The sequence below is a fragment of the Chrysoperla carnea genome, chromosome 1 (genome assembly GCF_905475395.1).
Source record: "Chrysoperla carnea chromosome 1, inChrCarn1.1, whole genome shotgun sequence".
Classification (NCBI taxonomy): domain Eukaryota; kingdom Metazoa; phylum Arthropoda; class Insecta; order Neuroptera; family Chrysopidae; genus Chrysoperla; species Chrysoperla carnea.
In genome coordinates this window covers 41834987-41862986 of record NC_058337.1, presented here as the reverse complement: position 1 = coordinate 41862986, position 28000 = coordinate 41834987, and the positions used below count along the sequence as shown (strand labels likewise).

The window sequence follows — 28000 nt, the reverse complement described above, 5'->3', positions numbered from 1 at the left end:
TGTATAATAATTCACCCCCACACATACAGGTAAAATAACATTGAAAGTGTTAATGCACTTATAAAGTAACTACGTCACTAGTGAATAGAATAAGACAGCTTAACGAAACAAACAAAGATAGATTGATAACTTTTTTTTTGTGTTTTTTAATAATAATATACAAGTATGTAATATTTGTACATACATAACTATTGTATGTAAATACAATAGTAATTATTACATATGTGAATTTTATTTTTTTATTTTGATTATAATAAATAATTCAATAGTTAAATAATAATTACACATAGCCAACCATATAGGTATGGTATCTATTCATCTACCTGGTGAACAACTCTAACCAAATATCATCCAGATACCAGCAGTTCATACACCATTTACCTATAATAATCATGTCATCAAATCAAGATCGTTATCCTGTTGTTACAATTATAATTCAAATTGTGCGGATATTTGTGTTTTAATGGAATGTACATCAAGAGTATTGTGTGCGTTTACACGAGGTATTATTTTCTTTTGTATTTTCCATAAAACTTTCATCTTCAATAATATACACTGTTTTTCAAATCTGTTTTTAATAAGATTCGTTTTTATTTTATCATTGTCTTTATTTAAATAAGTACCACCCATGTAATGGTAATTATTTTATTTGTTAATTAAGTTATTTATTTACATAAATATTTCATAATATAATAAGTACATGAGTCTTTCTTAATTTTTTTTTAAATAAAATAATGTGATTTTAGTGTGTAGTATTTTTGTGTATGTGGTGAGTGATCAAATAATAGTTAATTGAAGGTAATATTTTATTAATAATAAGTACCATTAATACTTATATTGAGTGATTATTATTATAGAATTGAAGGTAATACGATTTGGTATGCACTAATAGTTATATTATTTAATTATTAATTCATGTACATGAAATTATATAAACAAAATTTACCTATATTTGGTGTAATAATTGTTATGTATTGTTTTAATAAATACGCACAACGGTTTTAATTATATTATTAGCAGTTAATTCCGATTCGCTATTCAAACATTTCAAATAGTTTTACAAGCAATGAAAAATGTAATTTAATAATTTGAAAAAAATTTGATTAAAATATGTGCATTTAAATTTTTGTGAGTCATTTTGTTTCATGGAATTGTGAGGTAATACAAAAATTTTACGGATATTGGACATAAAATTTATTATATAAAAATTATAAAAAAATGTGTTAACGATCGAATAGAGATTGTAATTAAAAACGGTTGATGTTAAAAAAGTGGAAGCGACGGGAAATCAAAATAAAGTGCAACATACATTTACTATTTATACTTCTTATAAAACCTCAGTTTAAACTTTGAAAATAAATTTTGAGATTAATTAATTAATTTTTTGGTTTAAACTAAACAATCCATAAAGGAAAAATTAAGGCAATTGTCCTCTCCAAAAAATAAAGTAGTCAAGAGTCAACTATTTTCAGTAGTAAGGAAAGAACTTGCAGTCTGTATACTCAAATTACACAATACAACTTAAATGGAATATCCACAAAAATTTTGAAATTTTTTCGATTTCAGGAAAGCTATTCTCCGATTTTGATAAAAATCATTTTCTAGAGTAATTCTGAATCAATAAATAAAAAAATCTATTTGACGACTAGACGAATAGGATTTAAGATGGTGCCCAAAATGGTACGCAAAATGAACCAAGACTTTCGTGTTTTTTTCTAGTTCCAGTTCAATATCAAGAATAATTTAAAAAAATAGAACCGAGTTCAAAAAAATGCACTAAAAATTAAGAAATACTTTTATCAATTTACGTCTAAATTTTCTTTTAAGCTGCTTGATGTCGACGTTAACAAATCTAAAGAAAATTGCCTACAAAGAAATAATATATTTAAAAAAAATGATTTTTAATTTTTTATGCATTTCTAATCAGTTATAATTTTTTTAAAAAATTTCTTATTTCAATATTGCTTCTATAAATTTTTAATTAAAAACTTCCCATCCTTAAAGGATACGTACAAGCGAATTGAAAGGCTTTCCGTTTTTTTAGAAGTCGGTTTAAAAAACATTATATAATGAACAAAAACCTTAAGCCGTAAAGCGTTTCCAGAATTAAAAAAAAATAATAATAATGAAAAAAAAAAATTGAATAGAAAATAACTTCCTAAAATTGATTATTATTATTGAAAACTCATACAATGCGTGTTAATTATCAAAAGTACAACCTTTGTAACAAATTTGGAATATAGGTAATTAATTAGGTGTGTATCCGGGAGACTATTTTTCATAGTATAGGCAATCTCCACTTAATAGCAATTCGTAAAAATTTTATAATTATGTGGATATGAAACAAATATAGAAACTGATAATGGAGATTATCAGTTAATTATTAAAAATAATATGAAGACCAGTCCATATTATATAGTTTAATATAAATATTAAGCATAAAATTTTAGCGAATCGGATGTAATATGATAGCTGAGTTTACTCTTCCACATCTTGATATTATACAGGGTTATTCACGTTATTTGACCCGAAAGATTGAAGCTAAACAGCTTGATTTTAAGAAAATTTTGTTTCTGGAATAGAGGCTTATTAACCTAAATAGAAGACCCTGTATTTTATGACAACAGCAGATGTAATTCCTTATAAAATACCATCAACTAACTGTTTAAGTTTTCATGAAAAACGCACATTTTCAGAATGCAAACTGATTTTAATAAATTTAATTTGGTTTGAAAAAAAATTTTAATAAAAAATACTTTTCAAGGGACAAGCTTTTATTGTACTAAAAAGTAGAATATAATTTTATCTATTAGTCACTCATATCCGACTATTTGTAAAAGCTTGAGGCGCTTAATATCAAGGATGAATCGAAAAGTAAAAAGGCATGTGGAGTAGATGAGGCGTTGCGATTCATTTTTGATATTTTAAATTAACCGCCTCAAGCTTTTACAAATAGTCGGGTATGAGTGACTTATAGATAAAATTATTTTCTACTTTTTAGTACAATAAAAGCTTGTCCCTTAAAAAGTATTTTTTATTAAAATTTTTAATTTAAGACTAAAAAAATGTATTTACATAAAACATGGTGATGTGTATTTACATAAAATTGAGTTCAAAGAATCCACCGTAACATACATACATACATTGCAAGTTAAATAAAAGCTTTTAAAATAGATATAAGCTTTGAGAACTTATGCATTAAAATTGCTACTACATTTTCAGGAAATACAGAATATTTCAAAAACTACTAACCGATTGAATCATCCATAGGTGACATTAACACAAAAACTTAAACTTAAATTTGATGGTGTTTGATAAAGAATTATATTTAAATCTGCTGTTGACATAAAATACTGGGTGTTTATTTAAGTTTCATAAGTTATTACCCTTTAAAACTTGTAATTCTTCAGTCATAATTATGGGACAACCTGTGTATACGTAATTCAATTATTCACAATTGCGACAAAAAACTAAATCGATTAGTAGACTCCAAGTTGAATTTGGCTTGAAAAACGGATAGAAGATAGCGAAAACTGTAACTTTAATGAAATTCACTTTTATTTTGACCGTAGAACCTGAAAATAAAACAATATACAGGGTGTTCCATTTAAAAAATACAACTTTGATACTTTCCGGATATCCTGCATAGTTTTAATTTTTTATATAATTTCTATAAATCCAAATTTATCTTTCCATTTTATTGTATTTTCCAAGAATATTCAAAAAATCGCTTAAATTATTATACATAATTAATAAATAAAAAATTTCTTTTCAGGGGTCAAATAAACAAAACAAAATATATTTAATTGATCATAATGTATAACGGTGGTGCTATTTTAAATCAAACGCAACAAGAAATAGTACAATCTTCATCAATAAATACAAAATTTAAATATCAATTAAGAGATTTCTTGGAACGTTATTCATTACCTCGTGTTGTTCAAATACAAGATAAACAGGAGTTTGAACATCATACATCACAATCACCATCAGTAACTGCATCGTCATCGTATCCTGCATCATCATCTTCTTCATCTAGTCATCACCATCAAACACAAATTTTATTACTTTATAAATATATTGATCAATATATCAATTACATTGGCGTACCATTCACGTTCAGTTCATCAAAGAAGCAACAACGTGTACAGAATGCTATTGACAGTAGTATATATTTTCCGGAAGGTTATGAAGGTATGTATACAAAAATTTAATTGAAGACTTAAAATAAAAGACCGCATAAAAGCCAAAATCTTAAAAAACTTTAACTCTTCGTTGCGGAGGAATTGTGTAATCTAAGCAAAGTTTTTCAAAGAAACTTTAAGCAAATTAATCATGGAGGAAGTCAGATTAGATCAATGAGACAAAGCAATTCGAAAGCTAGTCTGAGGATCTATAATGTTCTTAAAAAAGTCAGACTGTTGTACTCTAGCGCTTAGAACCTATAAAAGGCTCATTGGGAGACAATATCCTCGAAATCGCTCGAAGTGATTCTGCACATATTATCTTATTGAACACTATAATTATTGAACACAGACACGTTTTAATCATTTCCAGTTTACTGAAATTTTGCTCACAGCTGGCAGATGTCGTTGGTATTGTAAAGCGCATTATTAAAGTTATACTAACATAAGGAAACGCTTCATGCAAGTTATGATCGCACAGTTGTTATAACAGATCGAATGCATTTTATTATTCGATCATTAATTTCGGTTAACTCAAATTCAAGTCACAAAAGTCAACTGCATTCAAGTCTTTTATCTTTCTTTTCAAGAAAATTATATTATGATTTCTGGAGCAAGTACCCCGATTTGACCCGCCCCCTAGATCCGGGGCTGATGATTATCGAGGATCTCAGGCTAAATTTAGTCTCATCTTGGACTAAATTTCTCCACTGAGACTGTTTTTGGGGTAAAGGATTTGAGAGGAAACAGGCTGAACAGTGTTTCTTTCGATTTACCTTATCTAATTGTGGAAATAAGTTCTCAGTAAGAATACCTTCCAGGCAAGAATGGAATGAAAAAATTTGTTAAGCCGAAGTGTGTGCATTTTATACTGAATAATCTAGCCTGGAAGGAAAAGTTTAAGGTTTACTAACGAGATAGTTGAATAGATAAAATTAAGCATCCGTAAAATGACATCAAATTTTCTCTAAATGAGCAGTTGCTAAGTTTCAATGCAAATTTGATATAAATGCCGGGTAATGTAGGAATTAGACAAAATAGGTATAGGACAAAAGCATTTTTAGATGTATATCTAATACCCTTTGCGAATTGCAAGTTTCTCCTGAATAAAAGCAAAGCTTTAACTCTCGCTGAGAAATCTTAAGGAAAGTTAATGCAAAATGATGAAAAGAAGAGCGTACTTGTACTGCAAGACTAATAAAGTAGACTACTGAACATATGGATGGTCTAACTTATGCACTTTGAATACTGCACAATTAAGTCTTCACAATTAAGATGGAGAGAAAACGACGACTTTCATTCTCTCTCACTCCTCAGCTTTTGCAATGAGAAAGCTCACTCACGTGAGCCATCCAAAGATTTTAACTCTACTGACATTCAAAACTTATAGGCCTTTTCATCATGTCATAAGCGCAAGTGCAGAGTTTATTTTTTCGTACTGACAGCAATAAGTAGGACTAAGATAGAAGATATTTGTTATTCATTTTATCACATTGGTTATAAATCATTTAGTACGAAACAAATGTGAATCGTGATTTTAAAATGAAAAGTCCTATTGCTGGTCGTGAACAATTCCAAATTCTGGTAATAATAGGTAGAAACGGGACAACTATAAGACCAACACAACCTCCACAATCTCTTTGCAAAAGTGACAAGTTGGCAGCCGATTAGAAAAAAAAATGTTTTAAGGATATATTTTATTCTCTTTTTTATTCCCTTCACAAATAAAAATACATTGTTTTTGTTTCCTGTAGGCTGGTTTTCTGTTATAAACAAAGAAACAAATAAAGTAAGTGCAATTGCATATAATTCAATGGTGCAACTTGTTTCCGAACAAGTATATACATTTTTAAGTACAACACCAATTATTGGATATATATTCAATACAAGTCCAAATATTACAACGAAACAATCTGGTGGCTATATCAAACATAAATATGAAGCTGGCGAAGTGTATCAATTACGTGGTGTTTTTCAAGATAATCCACGTAATTCAAACAGTCATTCGAAGGGTATAAATATTAGTGGGAAAAGTCGACGTGATTTATCTAATCGTTATGCACAATTAGTAAATATTCATACGAATCAAGTAAGTTAACAAATTTTTGTTTCGATTTATTTATACAGTCACAGATTACGATACTAAAACTGCGAATTAGTATCTAATAAGCAGGATAGTTTCAAATCGAATAGTTTTTAAAATAATTTGCTCCAATTTGATGGCGTTAACTAAACTACTATAATAGAGTGTGTGCATGATATTTGATGAATTCTTGTAATATTTTTATAAATAACATAACATATACAGGAATACAATATAAAAAGTCATGTGTTTTGGAATGGTTTAATATTTTTTTATTAAAATTTTTTCAATTTTAAATTCTAATAGTTATAGTACTTAGGGTAAAAAAGACGAATTAATTTTAGACTTAGGGTTGAAATTATTTGTACCTTATTTTCAACTTTGATGATGAAAACTACCGTTTTATCATAAGATCAATGTTAAATATATGCTTTATTTTGAAGTCATTTATTTATTTAAATGATAGGGCAACCCCCCTAAAATTTTCAGAATTGATTTAGACTTAGTCCAACTTCACTCAAAAAAAATCAAGCCTTTTATCCAAATAACTCTGGCGCTCTTACATCCTTAATTATACATATAAAATACAAAAACTTTTATAGGTAGGATTGTTTCAAGGTCTCGACTTCAAGGCATCTTGCTAGGTTGCGTGTTACAACCAAGGAAATGAATAAAGTTATTATAAAATTCATTTTTTATTTATTAAACGATTTTCATGAATTTATTGCATGTGTGCCATCTTCCTGGTGGAAGTCTCGACAGATAAAAATGTTATTTTATATAATGAAAATTTCTACAAGAACGCTAAACTATTTTATTATACAAAGGTGTTTTACCTTCCTAAATAATATTATGGATAACTGGTAGCTAGCCACCCGCTTCGCTGGGTTTAAACTTTAGATTGAAAGCAGACTACCGCATTATAGTCTTCACTTCTCGTCCTCGCACTTATTCCCACTTTTGTTCACAATTTGAATTTTTTTACTGAACCCTAATTTAAAAAAAAATAAATAAAATACACCTCATGTTACTTGCTGATGTAGTTTTCTAAGGGTAAAATAAATTTTAAAATCGGTTAAGTCATTTTTGAGTTAATCCATTACATACACACAAAAAATCAAATCTTTTCTCTTTATATAACTAGTGTAGATGACTAGCTTCATATTACGATTTAAATAATATCTTTTTTTTTTAAATATAAATGTTTCTTTTTCAGGAATTATTTGTACCTTTAGTAACAAAAGGTTGTTATTATGAAATATCTACAACAAGCAGTAATAATAATATTGATAAAGATTGTATTTATCAATTAAATACATTATTTAAATATTGTAAATTACCAATTATGGTTAAATTAATTGCGGGTCAATTACCTAAATCATTAGGTATTAAATATAATTATGGTAATTATCATTATTAGTAATAATTAATTATAATATAGATGAACAATGAACATAATATATAGTAAAGGTACCTCAAAAGTATATAGAAAAACCTTAAAAATTGAAGACTCCGTACAACCGTTTGCCCTCAATTTTGCCACTCTGAGCCTTTGCCCGGATTGCCACCCTTTAGATCGGTCTATGTCCCCGACTTCACCATGTTTGATACAAGTGGTTTATATACATAAGTATCTGTAATTTTATATGTTTTTCAAACTCGAAATGGAAAAGTGGCATCGAGTTAATTCCTATCCTTTTACTCTCAATAATTAGATCCTTTTAATAAGGTATATAATAAAAATAATTGTTTTTGTTTCAGATACATTTCTAATAAACAATAAAATTCAAGAATCCATAATGTTTGCATGTTTATTACCAACAAATCAATCAAATCTAACAAAAAAAGATACAAAACAAAATTATCAAATTCGTTTATTAAATTATCAATCAAAATTAAAAATGTGTAAAACATTATTAGGTTTTGATTCCGAACATAAAATGTTACAATCCACATGTATACAACAAGCATTTGTATACTGTAAACAACAATATAATATATTTATATCACGAGCACGTACACAATCAGAATGGCATTCTTATCAAACACAATTAAATACACTAATTAATAATCATAATTATAATACCACACATAGTCAATTATCAAATGAACAGAATAATGTTATGAATAAAAAACAGTTCTTTAATATATTTAAAAAATCAACAACAACAAATAATACACAAATATCTGCTACACCTATCACAAATCCATCTAGTCATCAACAGCCAACAAATAATAATAAATTAAAATCAATGGATCGATACAAAGATATGTCGAAATTAATCGACGACACATTTAACATCAATAAAAATCAATCGAATCCAATTAAAAAATCAGCATCGTTTATGTTTACAACAAAACCAATCACAAATATCGCCGATACAATACTTCCATCAACTATAACATCTTCTAATGCTGATTTGATAAACAAATCAAATTCGTTAAGTAGTATTTATAGTATGAATAATAATAACAATAATAACTCATATATTACGGATCGATTATGTTCGAAATTTCATGTGAAATCGAAAAATATTAAACGTGTTGTACCATCGCACAAGAGTAAAGAACAACTTTTAACAGCGAATAAGAAAGAAGCGTCTACGTCAAAACAATTAGTTCATGAAGAATTATCAACGGATATTACAACAGATCATCTTCATCAACCAACAGTTCCCAAGTGTAGTATGATACGTGATGTATCTGAATATATGAGTGCAGTAGATGCGATTAATAAAGACGCAAATTTGAATGGTAGTCATGAATCGTTAGATAATGATGAGAGTGAAAATATTTATGTGGAAATTGGTGAAAATAACTATATGGGTACATCTAGTTCAAGAAGACAGTTAATTAATAATGAAGCATATTATGAACCAATTTATACTACGTTAAAATAATTCTGAATCATAACTTTAGAATTTTTTGAATGATTAAATATTGTGAAAGGTATTTTGATTGTGTGAAGAATCGACGAGTGTAATAGCTCATTGGAACATTGATCTCGTTTATATCTTTAAAACAGTCGCAAACGCATGATATTAAAATAATAAGAAATTGAGCCTTAAACTTGCAGTAAAATAATTGCGAAAGCTGTGTTTCGAACTAGGACTAGAAACCTGCCTTATTAGCCAAGCCTTGAGTATATGTGTGTACTAGGCATTTCAAACCACCTACACTACATATAAAATAAAAAATATTTCATTGAATGTATAACTTGGAATCCTTTATTGGAAATAAAGGAGACTCATGCTCATTACAATATAACAAAAAAAATTTAAGTAGTTATTAAAAATTTTTTATTATGTATTTTATAAGGAACAACTTTCTAAAACTTAGTTAACAAAATGAAGTTGAATAAGCCGCTTCTCTGCGAAAAGGAAGTTGAAGACATTTATATACATTAGTATTCAATGAAATATTGTTAATTTTGGAGGGATTGTACGGATGGTTCATTTCTCACTTTGTACATTCCAGGCCTGAGCAGCTCTACTTTGAGTATGAGCTATTTATTTTTCGAAACACAGTAAGCGCAAATCGTTAACTGACTAATTACGTGATATTGATTTTTTGCTAGCTTTGACGAAAGTTATTATATTTTTCAGATTTTTGTGATAAAAACTACGTTTAAAGAATGGCGCAAAATGAATGTTATAGCTATTGGTTTCATTACATTATTGGCTTTCTAATTCGTTGTATATGTTGCAGCCAACTAGCTTAATTAGCCGTTCAGTTAACACCTTATCCTTTTGCTAAACTATGCCGTTCAACTAGCGGCCTGAATTATTTTCACGCGTATCGTCTAGTACAACAATTAATGAACCAGCTGACTGATGCTTTCATACAATAGAGTAACCATTTGACAAAAAAAGATGAAATATTCATTAGAAATTGTTTATGCACGTTATTGGAAATATCACATATTATTATTTGGTAATCATGAGATCAAATAGAGTAACTTAATAACAAAATACACATGTTAGTAATCAAAATATTATTTGTTAACGCAAGTAAAACTTCCATAGCATTTGGATCCGCAAAGAATTTTGTTTTTAAAACAAGCACATCTATTGTTGCAACTAATTCACGGCATGTTTACAACTACATTTTTGGAATCTCTGACCACCAAAAGGGGACTAACTTGCTGAAGCCTCTCTCAAAGAAATTGGAAATTCTGAAATTTCGTAGCCATTGCTTGTATCTAACTAAGTACTGCAACTCATGCCGTGAAAATCAGTTTGGAATAAAAAATTTTTGCGTAAACTCAATCAATTTGTGTTATACAAACTCAATCAATATTTCAACAATATTGTTCCTTGCCGACGCCATATTCACAGTGTAAAGATTTCAGCGCTAGGTGGCAGAATGTGGAACTAAATTTAAATGACTAGGCAAGTATTTAACCGTTATACATCCAAGTCGTTTGATTAAATGTTTAGTAAAAAGACTAGACTGTGATATATACAATGTTTTTACTCTAAGAATGTGCGGTTTTTGTTTATCATAAAATATTTATTATGAAAGTTGAAACGACTTGTTTCGGTTTTCAAATGGGTATTGTTTCAAACGCTCATTTTGTTCCACTCTGTATATTCTTACAAAAATTTAAAATTTTAAATTTAAAAAAATCACACTTTAATTTACTGCAGGTCCCTGAATTTTATGTTTGAATATCAACAATAAAATTCGATAGTTAATATATTCTTAGTACGCTTGTAAATTGGTGCTACATCATAAGATGAGCTGTATATAGGTGATACTTTCTGTTCTTATAATACCTAAGCATTGTATTCCGTGTAATTGTTTTCTTTAAATAAATACTTACGCATGTTACCTAATCATTATCTAAACTTTATTTCTCTCATGTATGTTTTGTAATTATTTGTACATTTATTTATAATTATTATACATATGTATAGCTTATTAAAATGTGGCCCAAGAAATTATTCTAATGGGTTGTGATATGAATTGAATGGATTGTGATTAAAAAATTTTTTTGAAAAAAAAAAAACAAGTTGCTTAATATATTTTGTATACTTTTATATAAATTGTAATAAAATAATTTATATATTAATAGTATTTTACTTTGTTTTTAATTAATTTGAACACTTGCCCAAAAGTCAGTTGTACGCAAGTTTAGTATCGCACAAAATATTTAGAAATTACCCCTCTTCCCTCTTATATTTATTTATTATTTTTAAAATCCATTCCAATCGAAGTTTAGAATATCAAGGCAATACAAATTAAGTTTGGATGGATATTAACATTATATCACACAAAAACAATTCGTTAGTTGAAAGTCTCCTGCATCAGGCCCCATAAAGTCAATAAAAACGAAAAACTATTTTTTCGAATAAGAGAAAATTATACTATGTCAAAATGTGATATTCAGTCACTATTTTTCAATAAGTTGATTCTGCGAGGTACAACTTTTCCAAAACTCTGTGCGCACCGACCTCTACACCGCGATGAGGCTATACCGTTTGGCCATCATCAGATATTGTCGATCAGAAGTCTGATTTGGGACGACGCAAAGTTGAAAAGGAGCTTTCATTCGTCGCTGTTGTTACAGCTAAAACTGTCAGAACGCGAAGCATCAGGGCCCGATCTAGTTATTTTGCCGCTCGGGGCAAAAATAATATTTGCCACCCCTTACACTTATATAAGTCATGAACTTTTTATTCCAAAGATGGGATGTTATTACAACAACAACATATAAATTTATGTTAAGGTACAAAATAAATCAGTCATTCTTAAAATTAGCTTAACAAAACATTTTTTCTGAGAATATTACTCGTAACTACTCGTATAAATAAATTTCCGATAAATTTATAGCATCGCAAACCTTATGTTCAATAGAAATCATATTCACGCACTGAAATATAGAGAGGCTGGAACGCTTTCTAGCCTGCTGGGAGCGAGGAGACAGAGAAAGAAAATGACGCGGGTATACATGTCTTTCTCGTACAACAATCTGGTTTGAAAGTGACTGACTATAAAGTTGTATGATTGTACAGATATATGACAGTTGAGCATGAGCAGAAGAGTAAGAAAGAAACACGTATACCCACCCGAATCGTGTTGCACCGTCCTCGCTTACCACTCGTTGGGCGCTATAGGCAGTAAGCGTGCCAGCCTCTTTATATTTCAGTGTATTCACGCCACTCAAAACTTTTCACTTCCCACTTTGCATATATTTCGCATAAATAGATAAAACTTGAATAGTTGAATTGTATGTGACTTAGTAACTTTTTTAATGCCTACCGTTACACTGTTTACAAGTTTGGACAGAAATTAATATATCATATCTTATATGATTCATTGATGTAATTCCAAAAAATAATAGAATCATAATAAGTATTATACGTTATATGTACAGTTTCGCTTAAATACATATAGATTAAAATGGTGTTTTTTATCCCAGTTTTCGGAACATTTCTGGTTTTATTGATAGCGATCATCGAGATTCCTGTATATCACATTTTAAGAATTTGCCGCCCCAAATTTTTACCGCCCCGCGCAGCTCGCCCAACCCTAGATCGGGCCCTGCGAAGCATCAATATATAGTATAAAATAAAGTCGCTTTCGGCTGTCTGTCTCTAATCGTTATGTATGCTTAGATCTTTAAAACTACGCTACGGAATTTGAAGCGCTTCAAAAATTTAAAAAGTTGTAAGTTTTGGGCATCGATCAAGCTCAAATATTGACCAAATATACAATCAGCTCCAAAGATTATTATACCATGTATATATGAAATATGCATAGTATATTAAGTTTCGTCCCAAGTTTGTAACGCTGAAAAATATTGATGTTACGAAAAAAATTTTGGTATAGGTGTTCATAGAATCACCTAATTAATCCATTTCCGGTTGTCCATCCGTCCGTCCGTCTGTGGACACGATAACTCAAAAACGAGAAAAGATATCGAGCTGAAATTTTTACAGCGTACTCAGGACGTAAAAAGTGAGGTCAAGTTCGTAAATGAGCATTATAGGTCAATTGGGTCTTGGGTCCGTAGGACCCATCTTCTAAACCGTTAGAGATAGAACAAAAGTTTAAATGTAAAAAATGTTCCTTACAAAAAAATAAACAACTTTTGTAAACATCACTGTTTACCCACGAGGGCGTTAATTATAGGTGCAAATTTTATAGTATGTATTAATATAGGAATATCAGCTGTGTGTGTGTCTATTTAAAAGTGAATATTTTTTGTTATTTACGTGTCGTCAAAAAAACAAACGATTGCGCATCAACACTGTCTATACATGAGATTTCAACAATTAACTCAGTCAATTGTATGTTTTCACTTGTTTTTATCTATTTTTAACCTTCGGTGATCGGAAAGGTGGAGCGAGAAGGTGTAAATAATCTAATATTTTAAAATATATACATTACAAAACTGTAAAGCCCTACGCAGGGGGATATGGGGGAAGGGTGAAAGTGGGGATGTTGCTCATTAAAGCGGGTAGTTCACAGCTAGTAATACATATAATAAATACGTATTTCGACTCATCAGTGTATAAATTAGCTAATCGTAATTACTCTTATTATGTTACTCGTTGTTAAGAGTAAAATATAATTTTTTTTAAATTCTCAATTTTACTCTAGGGTAGAAAATTTTATTAATTAATATTACTGGATTTAAATAAGAAGAAAAATATTAAAAAATTAAAATTTAACTGTAATTTTTTCTGATGTTATTAATAATATATATATCTTAAATAGATTATACTTGAATTTTGTGAGTAATTACTATAATATATATTAGTAAAAAAATTTCCGACATATGCATACATCAATACACGCGAGATTATATATGTGCTATTTCATATATTATTTTTGATTGAGATAAGGACCGGGATAGCGCGAACGCAGTCCCGACTACCAAAAATTACGCGCCCGAGTTATCCACATTAGGGATAATCGCAAGGGTCAGCCTAACCGTAGTGCAATGGAAAAGCCTCGCCCTGGGGGAACCGCCTTGTTGATCACGGTAACCCCTACGCCAGGTAAGTATGATTTTTCAAATAAAATTTGACTATTTATATTACGAACTTCTACATACTGGTTGTGAGAGAAGCAATGATTTTATTCAATTTCTAACAAAGATAGAAAATATTTCAATACTAGCTATCACTGTTTAGATTGTGTACTCAGTTATTACAATATTAAAACCTACACATATCATTTATTAAACAAGGACAGTTGAAGCCTACTTACATTTAAATCTAATATACCGATCTTTTTTTATTGAATGTTATGTGTACTGTCTATATCTATTCAATATATGTTTAGCTATCTTTGTTTTGAATATTTATTTTATAATTTAGTGTTCTCTTATATAAATTCGAAATGTTTGTATCTACTTTCTTTTAACGGTCTGTGCAGACCGTCACCAAATTAGCAACGACTAACGAGTAACACAAAACAGAGAATATATCGGTAAAATGTAGTTAGATACAAAATAAAAGTAATTGCGATTTGTTAATTCCATGTTAATTCATACTCGTGATGACTGCTTTGCAGTCGAAATTTCTAAACTTATTAACCATTTCTAAACTTTTACCTTTAAACCTTTCTAAAGTTATAAACCATTTCCGATAACTTCTATCCGAGAATAACGGTACCGAACGTGTAGATACTGGGTCCATAATAGAACTTGAGAAACTCCAATATATTTCGATGTGCATAAATTCGTAAAATGTAGGTAATAAGAAAACGATAAAAGTATTACTTATTCTATACGCGTTTAAGTTTTTTTTTAATTCCCACTGGCTATGGTTTGATAGACATTTGGAAACGCATCTTCATTGCAAATATCGAGTGTTTTGCATTGCTGTACGACAATGGGTTTTCGCCATAGGTTAAGACTTCCTCGGCCTAGATTTCATCGAAAAAAGACAAGCAAAGTTTGATAAATATTGCAGTGGCTCAAAAATCTACCCTGTGAATGTATGTGGAGAAATTCTCAATGGGAACGGTTTTGCCCCCCCTCCCCCACATGAGCCTACCATATGCATTGTTGTTACCCTCAGTTTTATTAATGGATTGCCATCTAGTGGATTTTGACACTTATTAGCGAAAATATAAAAAATAAGAATTTCTATAATTGAAATTTTCAATTTTAATTTGTAACTGTTTTTAAAATCTATTTATACCGACATTAACCCTTTATATAGCTCCTTCGATTCATCTTTTTTAAGACTTAATATTAATAATAATTCTAAAATTTATTTTTAGATATATAATTTTTGGAATTTATTTGCTTTATTAAAGGAAAACAAATAGGATTTTTAAATCGTATTCTTATAAACACTATCTATAATAATACAACACATACCCCGATTTCCGCGAATTTCACTTACGCGATTATCGTTTATATTTACTTATAGATACATATTTTTTGCCTTTTTTTTTTTGTATTTTTTTTAGTAAATGAGATTGTAAATTTTATACGGTTATAAAGAGGGTTGTGGGGGCATTCACATCAGATTTTTTCATACTTTTATAATTCCCATAAACCCATTGACATCTACGCATATTGTCTATAATTAGAGTATATCAACAAGCAAGTTACATTGCGCACACGAATTTTTATTTTACGATAGTGATCCATAAACATCCCAAAAAAAAAAAATTTTTTTTAATTAAATTTGTTTAACTTAGACTAGAATTAGTGACAACCACTAATTAAATAGAGTGTTACCTAGAATTATTGAAAGAATCCTTACAATTTATGCTATTTTTACTTTTCACTATTATAAATGGGGTTTTAACTAAACATAGATAAAATGTATATTCTAAATTAAAAATAATAAAATTAATAGTTTCTAATAATTATTAAGTATTAGTTAGTTATTTAAAAAATTTAATTAACTTATTCGGCAAGTAATTGTAAATTGTAGATTGTTTTTTTAATTTATGAATGTAAATATTTAATTTAAGCTAACATTGTTAATAAAAATTTAACAATGGCGTTAATAAAGTGTTGTTTTGAAACTCGAGAAATACCAGAAGTTTTGGATGATATCATTAAAAAATGTACAGATTCTCGATGTAAGTATATTTTTATATCTCTTTTAAAATAATGCAGTTTTCATACTTAATTGTTGTATCGTATCGACAGGAACAAAATACAGACCCGTCTTCACTTTCTTTTCTATGTTGATATACCACTGACATCTATAATAAATGTAGATCGCTAATAATCTTCAGATTTTGGTGAACGGAATTGTATTTTTTTTGACCAAACAAATTTATCAATTAAAAAAAACTCCTCTTTTGTTATATACAGAGTCGATCATCTTTAATATTTAATGGAAATTATGTTTTGTAGCGAGTATAGCTTGGATACAGAGAAATATTGATAATTAAAGTGTTTTGATTCAAGGGAGCACATACATTTTAGTGGCCTTGAATTTGATCTTGACATTCAGAGTAATTTAAAAGTCACCTTTAATTCGTAGTTTGTGTTATTGGGTTCGTAAAACGAGACAGAAGAACACTTTAAATTAGAATTTTACAAAAGTAAACATTTTTTATTTGAAATATTTTGTCGTAAATCTAATAGATTTGGCAGAAATACAATGCAAAAATAGGAAAATTCCCCAAAAAGTAAAAGATATTAATTTGCGGAGATTAGAAAATATTTCCAAGAAAAAAAATTTGTTTTTTTAAAAAGATCATCTTTGAATTTTAAGTTTTCCTCAACTAGTTTTCTAATATCAGAAATTGAATGCCAAAATATATACTTTCATATACAGGTAGACAAATTTTCACGTGCAATTTCTGACTATTCTGTGATTTATTAGAAAAAAGTTTTCAACAAAAGATGTTAGCTTTTTTATAACGAACAATGAATGTTTTATAGTAACTATTTTACAAACCAATGCCCTTATAGCCCCCTATTTTCCTCTTTGAACCATATGTCGCCATTTGAACCAAGCAATTTTTGTTTGAAACAATTTTCTTTAGTTAAACGTATTTAACTATACAAGATATTTCTCATTTAAGGTTAAAAGGGTCCAACTGGTATATGTACTGATCATAAAAATACGTACTCACTGTGAGTTGATATGTAGAATTTCGATTCATTTTCATCAAACGTACACATTTATTCTTCAGTAACAAATGATCGCGGTTATAAAAAAGTTTTTAGACAGCACGTTTTCTACTGAACAAGACCAACAAACGGGTACAAAATTTATCGTGTATCGGCTACTTTATAATTTAAGCGACACTAATGACATCTGTAAAAAATATTTCTAAAATCATGAATTGTCAATGACAGATGCGATGACATATGTATTTAATGTCTATTTATAAAAATAAAAACATTTTGTAAAATTTAAGTGCTTAATAAAATTATTTTTCAACATGTTAGGTTGTTGTGGATGTTGCAATGCTTTACGACCACGTTACAAACGTTTGGTCGATAATATATTTCCAGTATCACCAGAAGAAGGTCTAGTAAAAGCAAATATGGAGAAATTAACATTTTATTCATTAAGTTCACCAGAAAAACTAGATCGTATTGGTGAATATTTGTACCAAAGAGCCTCGAGGGATATTTACCGACGCCGGAATGGCTTTGTAATTATTGCTATGGAGGCAATTGATCAATTATTAATTGCCTGTCACGCTCAATCCTTAAATTTATTTGTTGAAAGTTATTTGAAAATGGTGCAAAAATTATTAGAATCACCAGATGCACAGTTACAAATCTTAGCTACACAATCCGTAAGTACTCTCCCAAAAATACATTTTGAAATTGGTGAACTTTTCGATAGTCGTGAACATTCCCAAAAGTAGTTATTGTGAATTGAATTATCTAAGTTACAAATTTACACACACAAAAAAAAAAGTTTCTTATTGAAAAGTTCTTTAAGAATGTATAAGCACAGTCGCTTTAAAAAAGAGACTTCCACTTCGAAAAATAATGAGTTTTACGGCTAAAACGTGGCTGTAATATGAGTATATTGAATGCATTCTTGTTTTCAGTTTGTAAGATTTGCAAACATAGAAGAGGTAACCCCATCATATCATCGTCGATACGACTTCTTCATCAGTAAATTTTCATCAATGTGTCATAGCAATGAAGGTGGTGAAGGAAGCGAATTACGTGATAAAATACGTTTAGCTGGTATACGTGGTTTACAAGCTGTCGTACGTAAAACAGTTAGTGATGATCTGGTTGAAAACATTTGGGAACCAACGCATATGGATAAGATTGTTCCATCTTTGTTATTTAATATGCAACATTCACATCATTTTAAGGATGTGATGAGTAATTCTGGTGACTTGTATGGCGGACAACAACATAACAGTGCTGGCAATTCCATGATGATTATTGGTGGTATACCGATGAACGACGACGATACCCTATCAGATCCACCCACTTTGGCTGAAAGTTGTTTGCGTGAATTAGTTGGCCGAGCATCGTTTGGTCATATACGGAGTGTTTTACGTCCTGTATTGAAACATTTTGAGTTGCACGGTTTATGGGTACCTAATCAATTTGCGATTCACACATTTCGGATAATTATGTTCTCTATACAAGTACGTATTTTCGTTTCATTTTTTGTTTTTGTTCATTTATTAAGTATGTATTTAAGTATTACTACAATAGACCATGTTAATATTGTAGCTAAGATGCATATTGTTGCTAACGCATTTAAAGTTAATTTTATGGATTGATTTTATTTAATTTGAATTTTCTTGTTAAAATTATGATATGAAACTAAATTAATTAAATACTTTAAGGGCCCACGCACAAAATACAGGTTTCCCTTCTATACTTCAAAAAATTCGTTTTTATAAAACCTTTTTTAAGCAAAATTTTATTCGATTATTTAACAAAAAATAATTACATAATTCGACTTATTAACAGTTCGCGTTACTGTAGCAAATGGTTTAAAATTTTCCGTCAGTGTATTCAAGTCTATTATTTAAAAAAAATTGTAACATGAAATATTTTTTGGGTCTTCACTTTTCAAACATTATTTCATTTGCTTTTATTGCTGGAATTTAAAATAAATTGTATTTTGTATTGCTTCTCTCTCTGATCTTACGTTAGTTGTATAAAATTAAAAAATAAAAATATTGGGTAAAAAATAAAACAGAGATTGGTATAAAAATGTTTAAATATTTTGTGTTTTTGTATGTTTTTGGACAGGACACTTCACAATTTTTTGCTGAATTTTTCTGGTTTAATCGGGAATTTTTGCTTTATATCATTTACACATATTGTATTGCAAAGTTTAGCTCTATAATCATAAATAGATGCTTTCTATCCATGAATGAGAAAGAGCATATCTTTAAAAATGGAATAATAGTTTTCCAGATATAGGCAAGGAAGATGATAATTTAAAATTCTTTGAGGAATTTAGAGCAAACCAGTAATGGAACAATTATCAAATTTTGAGAAGGACATTACCAAAATTATATTCATTTCTGATTAAACTAGAAATAAAATTGCAAACTGAAAAACAAAAAATTATATATATAATAGTTTTTAATTTAGATGTAGTTTATTAGGTTAGGGATACTTCTGGTCAATTTTCGTGGGAGATGACGGAGCAAAGCAGACAGATTGATTTTCTCCGCCGGGGGCATCTCTACGTATACGTAAATCAAATTTGATTTTTCGGAATTTTTTCATGAAACCTTAATTTGTACCTTTTAACATTCAAAGTCCAACAAATTCTTCATTAAATTTAAATGTGTGAATCATGTTTGTAATCGTAGCTCTCGCTTGTATTTATGAAACCATAAATTATACACTGGTGGTTTCTTTGAATAATTCAGATATGTATGGATTATTCTTTTACTAATTTTATAATCATTTGTAGATGATTCAGTAGTAGATTTTACAGGAAAATCGTTTTTGAAAGGCTATCAATAAATTTATACACTTATTAGCAAAATATTCGAAACATCCTACTTTTAAATTATGTAATTATGTATAAAAAAAAACACATGTGGTTTGAAAATCGAATTTAAACAAAATAAGAAAAATTATCCAAATCACGCTTTCTACTTCACATGCTGAAGAAAATTATTTTGAATATTGTATGAAATAAAAATTACTTTAAAGATTAAAAGAGTATAGGTGGGACCGAATTTTTTGCTCGTCAGTTTATTATTATCAGTAAACATAGGTAAAGAAAAAAAGTTTCCTTATCAAATCTTTGTCTATGTCTGCATATATTTATAAACTTTAAAGGTGTAGATTAACCATCTAATGTATTATTTTTGAAATACCGGATCGTAACAACGCTTCAACCATACTTCTATTTTTTGAATTGATATTGAATTATCATCAGATTTACACTTATCTCGCAATTTTCATCTCAATTATTTCATCGGAAAGTATAATAATTTTAAAATATTTATACCGAACAAGCAAACAGACAATAAAGAGAATTTATAAAAAGCTGAATCATTCTTGTGGGGTCTGATAAATCCCACCAGGAATAACTTGTTTCAATTTTTCTCCAAACATACGAACGAAGCATTAACCTTACGATCCATCTACTCTAAGTGATATTAGAAAATAAAACATTAAAGAAAGAAATCTTCGTCTTCCAAAAATCATTGTTTAATTTTTTAACCATCAGATTTTTAAATAAAATTTTCAAAATAATTTTTTTTAGGCACAATATTCGTATGCTGTTGTCGAAACATTGATGGCACATTTGGATGAGAATAGTAAATCATCACCAAAGATTCGTACAAGTATTGCTGATGTATTATCAAAAATTATTGCGATTGCTGCTAGTGAAAGTGTTGGACCATCCGTATTAGAAATAATCAACTCTTTATTAAGTCACTTACGTGTTAGTGTAACATCCGTACAATCACAACAAGATGAGAAAATGTATCAAGAGGCATTGATAAATGCACTTGGTGAATTTGCAAATCATTTACCAGATTATCAAAAGATTGAGATTATGATGTTTATTATGTCAAAAGTACCACAAATTCCGACCAGCAGTAATATTGCAAATAATTCATCAAATACAAGTAATAATAATCCAAGAGATCCATTATGCGCGGATTCATTATTACAAAATATTTTATTGAAAAGTTTATTAAAAGTTGGTACTAAATATCAAACTATACATATGAATACCACTTTCCCAATTTCTTTCTTAGAACCATTGTTACGTATGTCATTGGTGCAAGATTCTGACATGCGTATATTGGTACAAAGAATTTTACATACATTGATCGATCGACATCAAAATTTAGAAAAATTATTGAAACCTACGTACGTAAAATTATTCATTTATATTATACATTTTTTGAAAGGATCCGTGCGTTTTTCTGTAATAGCTTTCGATCAAACTTTCTGAAAGTATGGGTTCTGAAAAACCTATTCTAACCAACAACACTCTACCAAGGCTTAAAAAGCTGAATTATGAAACTGTTTATTTTCATGAATTTCATTGGCTGGAGTATTGTTGGGCAGACCTTTAAGAATAGAATTATTAGCTCAAAGACTTTTCTAATAAGGTATTATCAGCATGAAATCACTTGTTGGCAGACTTGGCCTATTTTTTTTCACAGATTCAGAATAAATTTAGCTGTGAGATCCCGAAATTGCAGAATTTTGTATTATTTAGATCGCGAGATAACCAGCTGCAAAGTTCGTAATTTTGAGGGTCAAAGCATGTAAAACTCAATATCCTCACAACTACACATTCTCTCGACAGAATTGAAAAAGAAATAGGATAGTTAAAAGGAATGTTTTTAAAACAAAAAAATAGCACCACGTCGTTTTGTTTTCGAGATATTAATTTTGACGTAAATTGTCAAAATTTAGAACTAAGGAATTATCTCGTGTTTTAAAAGGTCAAAATTTCTGAAATTTTGCGATTTAATGGTAAGGCGAATATCAAGTCGAATATTCGCTCCGTGCCTGAGTTTTATTCCATGAAAGTTACATAGTAACGACATTGAAAATCTAATACTATTTTCTATAAAATTTAAATAAGTAGATAATTATGTTAAAAAATATTATTTATGCAATTTCGTCTCTTATTTTCATAATTTCTAATGCAACAAGTTAATTAATTGTTATTTTACAATAATTTTAATTTGATTTTTACTATACCATTTACATGAAAATTGAAAATTAGTCATATTTTAAATAAAATGTATGATTTATTGCAAATCATATATTGCAGCTTCTTAACCCGTGTATTTTTGTCTATTTTAAACATTGAACATCCAACGCGGAGACTCTTAATATACTTATTTAAGGACTATCAAAATTTATAATTTCAGAAAGTTTAACCAAAATTCAGTTCCCATAAAGTGTAGAATGTTTTACAAAGTAGAATGCAAATATTTTGGCGGATTTTAAAGAATTGCTTATAGAAATATCACAAGTTTATTTATTTTTTTCTTTTGCAGTACAAATGTACACGACTTAGATATAAATTATGACAAAGCATCACGGCAAGATTTAATATTTATAAACAAACATGGACCATTATTGTATGACACCCTGTATGGTTGTATTGAGTTACCTACCAACACGGTGGAAAATATCGATGCAATATATACAACTTTGTCATTATTGCTAATAGAATTAATTAGCGAAGAAACTTTAGGTAATTATTATTTATTATTAGATTATTATACATAACTGTGATCGTAGCTTTTTACGCGTTGGACACAGAAGCATTGTTTAGATTTCTTTTAAATAAAGTTGTTTCTATACTGGTGATGTTAACTGTAAGAAGAGAATCAATCTTCTTGAGAACACCCCGTCATCTGAAGGCAGAGATATCTTCCAGTTGAAGGTGCTGTTATAAACAAATGACATTACAAGATTCCTTCGAGGTCGGAAGCAATGTAGAAGCTTGATTGCCGAGTTTTCCCTAAGGATGGATAGGTTAAAAGTTTCTGTGTTAAAAGAAACACTATCCTTCTCAGCTGTATTCTAGTTAGTTTCAACCGAACTGATTTAAATTGTGATTATGAGTAATCAAAGTTAGCTTGTCGTAGCCATTCTCTGATTCAGTTTGGATGCATTTGTTATCGGACTTATAATACACGCAGGTGATAATGATGCTTGGATAAAATAGATAAAGGATAAAGATATGCTTGGATAATGAAATTGATCTGAGTATTCCGTTACTAGATCAGATCAGATCAGTTTGACTGTGTTTTTCTGTGTCAGATAGTTTCGTTCCTTGAATATTTAGAGAAAATTTTCGTTTAAAATCTTGAATCCTATAGTTCCCAAAGTGTGGCCAGGCTAAACCTAAAATTCTGATATGCGTTTCACTGTAATCCTTTCTCGGCAATACTCAACAGTATGAAAAATCGTGACGTATTGATCAAGGAGGATCATTTTCTTTATTCTAATCCTGTAAATAATTTGGATTTGTATTTATTTTTTGTATTTTAGGCGATTATTTACAATTATTATTTGGTATACAATCAATGTGTTTAATAAATCAACAAACACAACTATCAATTGAACAATTATCATCAATTAATGCAGTAATTTTAAGTGTTATGTTAATTGTTCCACATGTAGTATCAATTAGTGGTTTATCAGAATATTTACATAAAATAATTGACGAGCGTCGTGTTGAAGCACCATATCTACTACCAGAATATTATTCAAATGGAAGTGTTGTTAGTAGCTCAACAGCATTACAAGCCCAATTACCTCCATCACAGTTACCACATTTAATGATTGATAAGGTAAGTAAAATGTAACAAATGAACTCACAGAAAATCATGGTAGAACAATGGGTGCGTTTGGCAGAAAAAAGCGCTTGAGAGCGCTTACTAGCGCTGAAAAACAAACTGTACAGTTTTCGGCCACGACGTGTTTGCTAACTTCAGTTGCGCTGACACAATCCGCCATTTTGTTTATTTATTTTGCAAACATTTATTTAAATAATAGCTTTATACTCCTTAAGTTGTTTGTAAAATTCTATAATTAGTATATTTGTACATTATTTAATATATTATTCATTATTGGTAAATTTTTAATATGAATAATTTACAAACATATATTTAAATTAGGTTAGGTTCCCCGGTTAAAGCTAACTTAGCGTCCTAGAGGAAAATAGCTATTTACTATTTGACAGCGCTTACCGTTTAACAATCGCCATTTTGCTTACAAGCGCTTCCTAGTGCTTTTTTCTGCCAAACGCAGCCAATATTAAAATACTATCAACTGGCCTGATAAGTTATAAGATAATGTATGCGTATCTAAATAAACATTATTACTTCCCGAAAGAAAAATAATGATACGTTTTCGAATTATTCGACTCTCAAGTTGAAGTATTTCACATCAAATTGATTTTCTATAGAAAAATCACCTATGCAATATGTATTGCCTAAGTCGCTTATTTTGGAAAATGAGTGCTTCGATTTTTTAATGCCAATCGATTATAGACAAGAAATATGTGATTTTTGTAGAAAATTTGGTTGAATGGCGTGCATTGTCGCAACTGGTGAGTCGATTAACTCGAAAATATGTTATTATTTTCGATGGATCAATGATTCTTAGCCAACTCACACCTGGCACAAAGATTCCATTCAGATTTAGCAACTAAGATAATTTTCTGCTAGCTTTTTATTATTTTGTGCTATATGCTTAAAAAAAGATTTTTTGCGTTTGTGCCACGATTAATCTTTTTAGAGTTGGTGTAGAGAACTTTCGAAAATTGCATGGTTCTGAACGTTGATTGGTAGATGGAGAGAGATGATTTATAATTTTCTTGGATATCGATTGATACTAATATTTTTTCAATTTTTGAAATTATTTATTTCAGTTAATGGTAACAGAATGTCTAAGAGCAAATGGTGTTGATAGCAGTGTATTACAATTACCTTGTCCTTATGTGAGTGGACATGGTGCGTCACATTATGCACATCGACATTCATGGGTGGAAGTAAATGTTGGTGGTGCTACTCATGCAAGTAACTACATGGTCAGTGGTAGTACAGGCAGTTCATCGCAATACACTTCCAGTACCAATCCTAATCTACCAAATGTACATGGAGGTCAAGATGGAGCTGATAGTGTATCATCATCACCAATTATATCTAGAGTAAGTACATGTAGTGCTCACATTCTAAAAATCGGTGAGAAAACCGAACCAAGTTAACAAAATATAATGCCAGGGAAATGTCAGGTCTTTAAGAAATTGTTGTTCTCAAAATCGTAATAAAAAAATTGTAACAAATTTATTTATTTGATTTTGATGTCAAATTAGCCAATGTTTCATAAATTTTATTAATAATCAATTTAATAATTTTATTTTTTTATTTTTAAATAGAAAACACCCGAAGAAGAATTAACAATAGAAGCAATGAAAAAAGTATTAGCAGAACCACCAGAGATAACAAAACAATTGGAAGCAGATCGACGTCAACATATAAATGAAACATTTAATAAATTAACATTTAATGAAATAATGAAACATACCCAACCAAAACATGATAATTTACATAATATATTAAATGATATATTTACATCGATACAACAGCCCACAATACAAAATACAACAAATCCATCGGTATTAATTAGTAGTGCAAACAACAGTTTTGATAATACTGGTAATAATGCCGGTCCATTTAACACAACAGATAAATCAGAACGTGTACCTATTTATGAAGAATATTTTCCTGAATTGTTTGTTTATTAAATTTAATCTTATATAACATCAAATAGTTATAAAATATCAGGATACCTGTACACTTAAGAGTAAAGTCTAGTTAGAGTAATCTTTTTCTAATTAGAGTAATCCAGAGCATTCCTAAAGTTTTACTATGAAGATTTTTCTGAACCATGTACATTATTAGACTTAAGGTAGAATTTTCAAAGAATGTATATTTTTTTATTAGTTAAAACATCTGTGTGCAATGATAACGTACTTTGGAAAGAACATATAAATGAAACATTTATTAAATTATCATTTAATGAAACAATGAAACATACCCAATATCCTTCGTTCATATCAATTTGATGCCAAAATTATTGAGCCCTTATTTTAATTTGATGTTATGGAATGTTTTTATTAAAACATTTTTGTTCAATTGTAGATAACTACATCAATAGGAATTGTTTAGAATCTCACTATTTCTAGACAGTAAATTTTGTTATGTTTTGGATAATGAATCTACTCACAAATAGAAAATTTTATCTTATGGTTCTAAATCATCGTCACATTACTGGAAAGCCATGAAAGGAAATTCAAATTGTACTAGAAAAATCTGAGAAATGTCAGGAAATTCCTTGAAAAAAAGAAAAGTCAGGGAATTTTACTATGTTCGTAGCAAATAATTATAATTGTCTAATCGAATTATTTCAAAAAATGGTGTATGTGATCGAAATAATATCTTGACTTAGTCACATTTAGTAATAATTTGAACAAGGAATTTCAATATCTAGCTATCTTTACGATTTTATATTGCTGTTAGAGACTTATTCACTACTAAACAAAACGGGAATTTTAATAAGTAATTTTTAATAATGAAATAATTTTTCTTCAAGATTTAATAATACCTCTTGTTGGTTCGTGAATATAATTGATTGCAAAAAATTAGTGACCCTTTAATGTTGAATTGCTTTTACAATTTGATATAAATTTTAACAGTACGCACAACAATGTCGTCCTATCGAAACAATTCGAGGATATTCGCGCACACAAACAATATTTTTCTTTCGAGAAATGTATTACAAAAACCTGTTGAAATAATTATAGACATGGGTCGCTAAAATATAATTAATCTTTCTATTTCACTGAGAATGGCATTTCATTTTAAATAGTAACTAATGAAAAACACACGCCCGTTTTAGTTGTATGATGAGTTAACCCTTTCGCAAGCACTGGTGCCTTATTTATTATTTAAGTGGTTATTTATTAACTTTTATCTCCTAAAATTGTCGATATCCAATTTATGGTGTTGAGATTTTTCTAAAACAATATTTTTAGTCTTTATAGAACATTGTTAGCTTTTAGTTTCGATTTTATTTAGATAACAATCTTGATAAAGTGTAAACAAGTAGTTAGATTGTTTAGATGTAGATTATATCTAATTAAAGTGTCTTATCTCTGTGTAGATTGATCATACTTTTTAATCTACGTTCTGTAGCCAGTTGCAGTGGCATAGAGCAAATTCTGCTAAACTTTGAAAGTGATGGTATATATTTCCTTTAAACTAGTTACAAGTACAGGTACCTTGAGTATCTAATGACCACATATTTGTAGTTAACTTTTATGTAAGAGTATTAGGTTTGCAATTCATTCTACATAAATTTAATAACAGACTTTCTTAAATTTTAACTTCCTAGGTCTGATAGTATCTTACACATTATATTGTGCCAACTAAAGTAAGAATGCACTAAAATAAAAACTTACTAGTCGCAAACAAATTATTTAATTAAGAAACAAAAGTTTGCAGGTGCTTCAAAAATAAAAAATCTATAATGGTTATAACATACGATACTCATAACATCACGATCCTTTAACTAATTATAGAAAGACCTCCGGCTTTTTATGAATGAAATATGTTCAGAATTGTTCCAAGATCATTCTCATTCTAATTGCTTTTATCCAAAAAATTATATGGAATGATCGTAAAACAATTCTGATAAAAAACCGAGAACCTTTCAAAAGCCAAAGTTAAAGGAATGCTTGGAATTTTTTAATAGAGCGCACTTAAATTTATTCTTTAACTCGAATAATGACAAATG

General features: G+C 29.1%; 2 protein-coding genes and 1 non-coding gene across 3 annotated transcripts; 2 read left to right on the top strand and 1 right to left on the bottom strand.

The window, feature by feature from the left end:
* The first annotated feature begins 239 nt into the window (after positions 1-239).
* Positions 240-11124, top strand: LOC123305597. Its single transcript, XM_044887367.1, has 5 exons — positions 240-503; positions 3776-4194; positions 5939-6273; positions 7484-7670; positions 8029-11124. Exons 2-5 carry the CDS (start codon positions 3816-3818, stop codon positions 9165-9167), a joined length of 2040 nt encoding a protein of 679 aa, XP_044743302.1. The 5' UTR covers positions 240-503; positions 3776-3815; the 3' UTR covers positions 9168-11124.
* Positions 11125-14122: 2998 nt separating this feature from the next.
* LOC123291141 lies at positions 14123-14284 on the bottom strand. Its single transcript, XR_006534933.1, has one exon. It is a non-coding gene; the product is annotated as a U1 spliceosomal RNA (small nuclear RNA).
* A 1954-nt stretch (positions 14285-16238) lies between these two features.
* LOC123304949 (protein EFR3 homolog cmp44E) lies at positions 16239-27959 on the top strand. Its single transcript, XM_044886507.1, has 8 exons — positions 16239-16323; positions 17651-18006; positions 18268-18825; positions 20922-21538; positions 22687-22886; positions 23690-23991; positions 25074-25352; positions 25581-27959. The coding sequence occupies exons 1-8, from the start codon at positions 16239-16241 to the stop codon at positions 25947-25949; spliced, it is 2766 nt and encodes a 921-aa protein (XP_044742442.1). The 3' UTR covers positions 25950-27959.
* The last annotated feature ends 41 nt before the right edge of the window (positions 27960-28000 follow it).

Excerpts from the sequence above, each read along its gene's own strand:
- LOC123305597 (XM_044887367.1), top strand. The coding sequence starts at position 3,816 with ATGTATAACGGTGGTGCTATTTTAAATCAAACGCAACAAGAAATAGTA. Across the intron at positions 6,274-7,483 it reads TAAATATTCATACGAATCAA|GAATTATTTGTACCTTTAGT; the intron begins GTAAGTTAACAA and ends TTTCTTTTTCAG. Across the intron at positions 7,671-8,028 it reads AGGTATTAAATATAATTATG|ATACATTTCTAATAAACAAT; the intron begins GTAATTATCATT and ends TTTTTGTTTCAG.
- LOC123304949 (XM_044886507.1), top strand. The coding sequence starts at position 16,239 with ATGGCGTTAATAAAGTGTTGTTTTGAAACTCGAGAAATACCAGAAGTT. Across the intron at positions 16,324-17,650 it reads AAAATGTACAGATTCTCGAT|GTTGTTGTGGATGTTGCAAT; the intron begins GTAAGTATATTT and ends TCAACATGTTAG. Across the intron at positions 25,353-25,580 it reads CATCACCAATTATATCTAGA|AAAACACCCGAAGAAGAATT; the intron begins GTAAGTACATGT and ends ATTTTTAAATAG.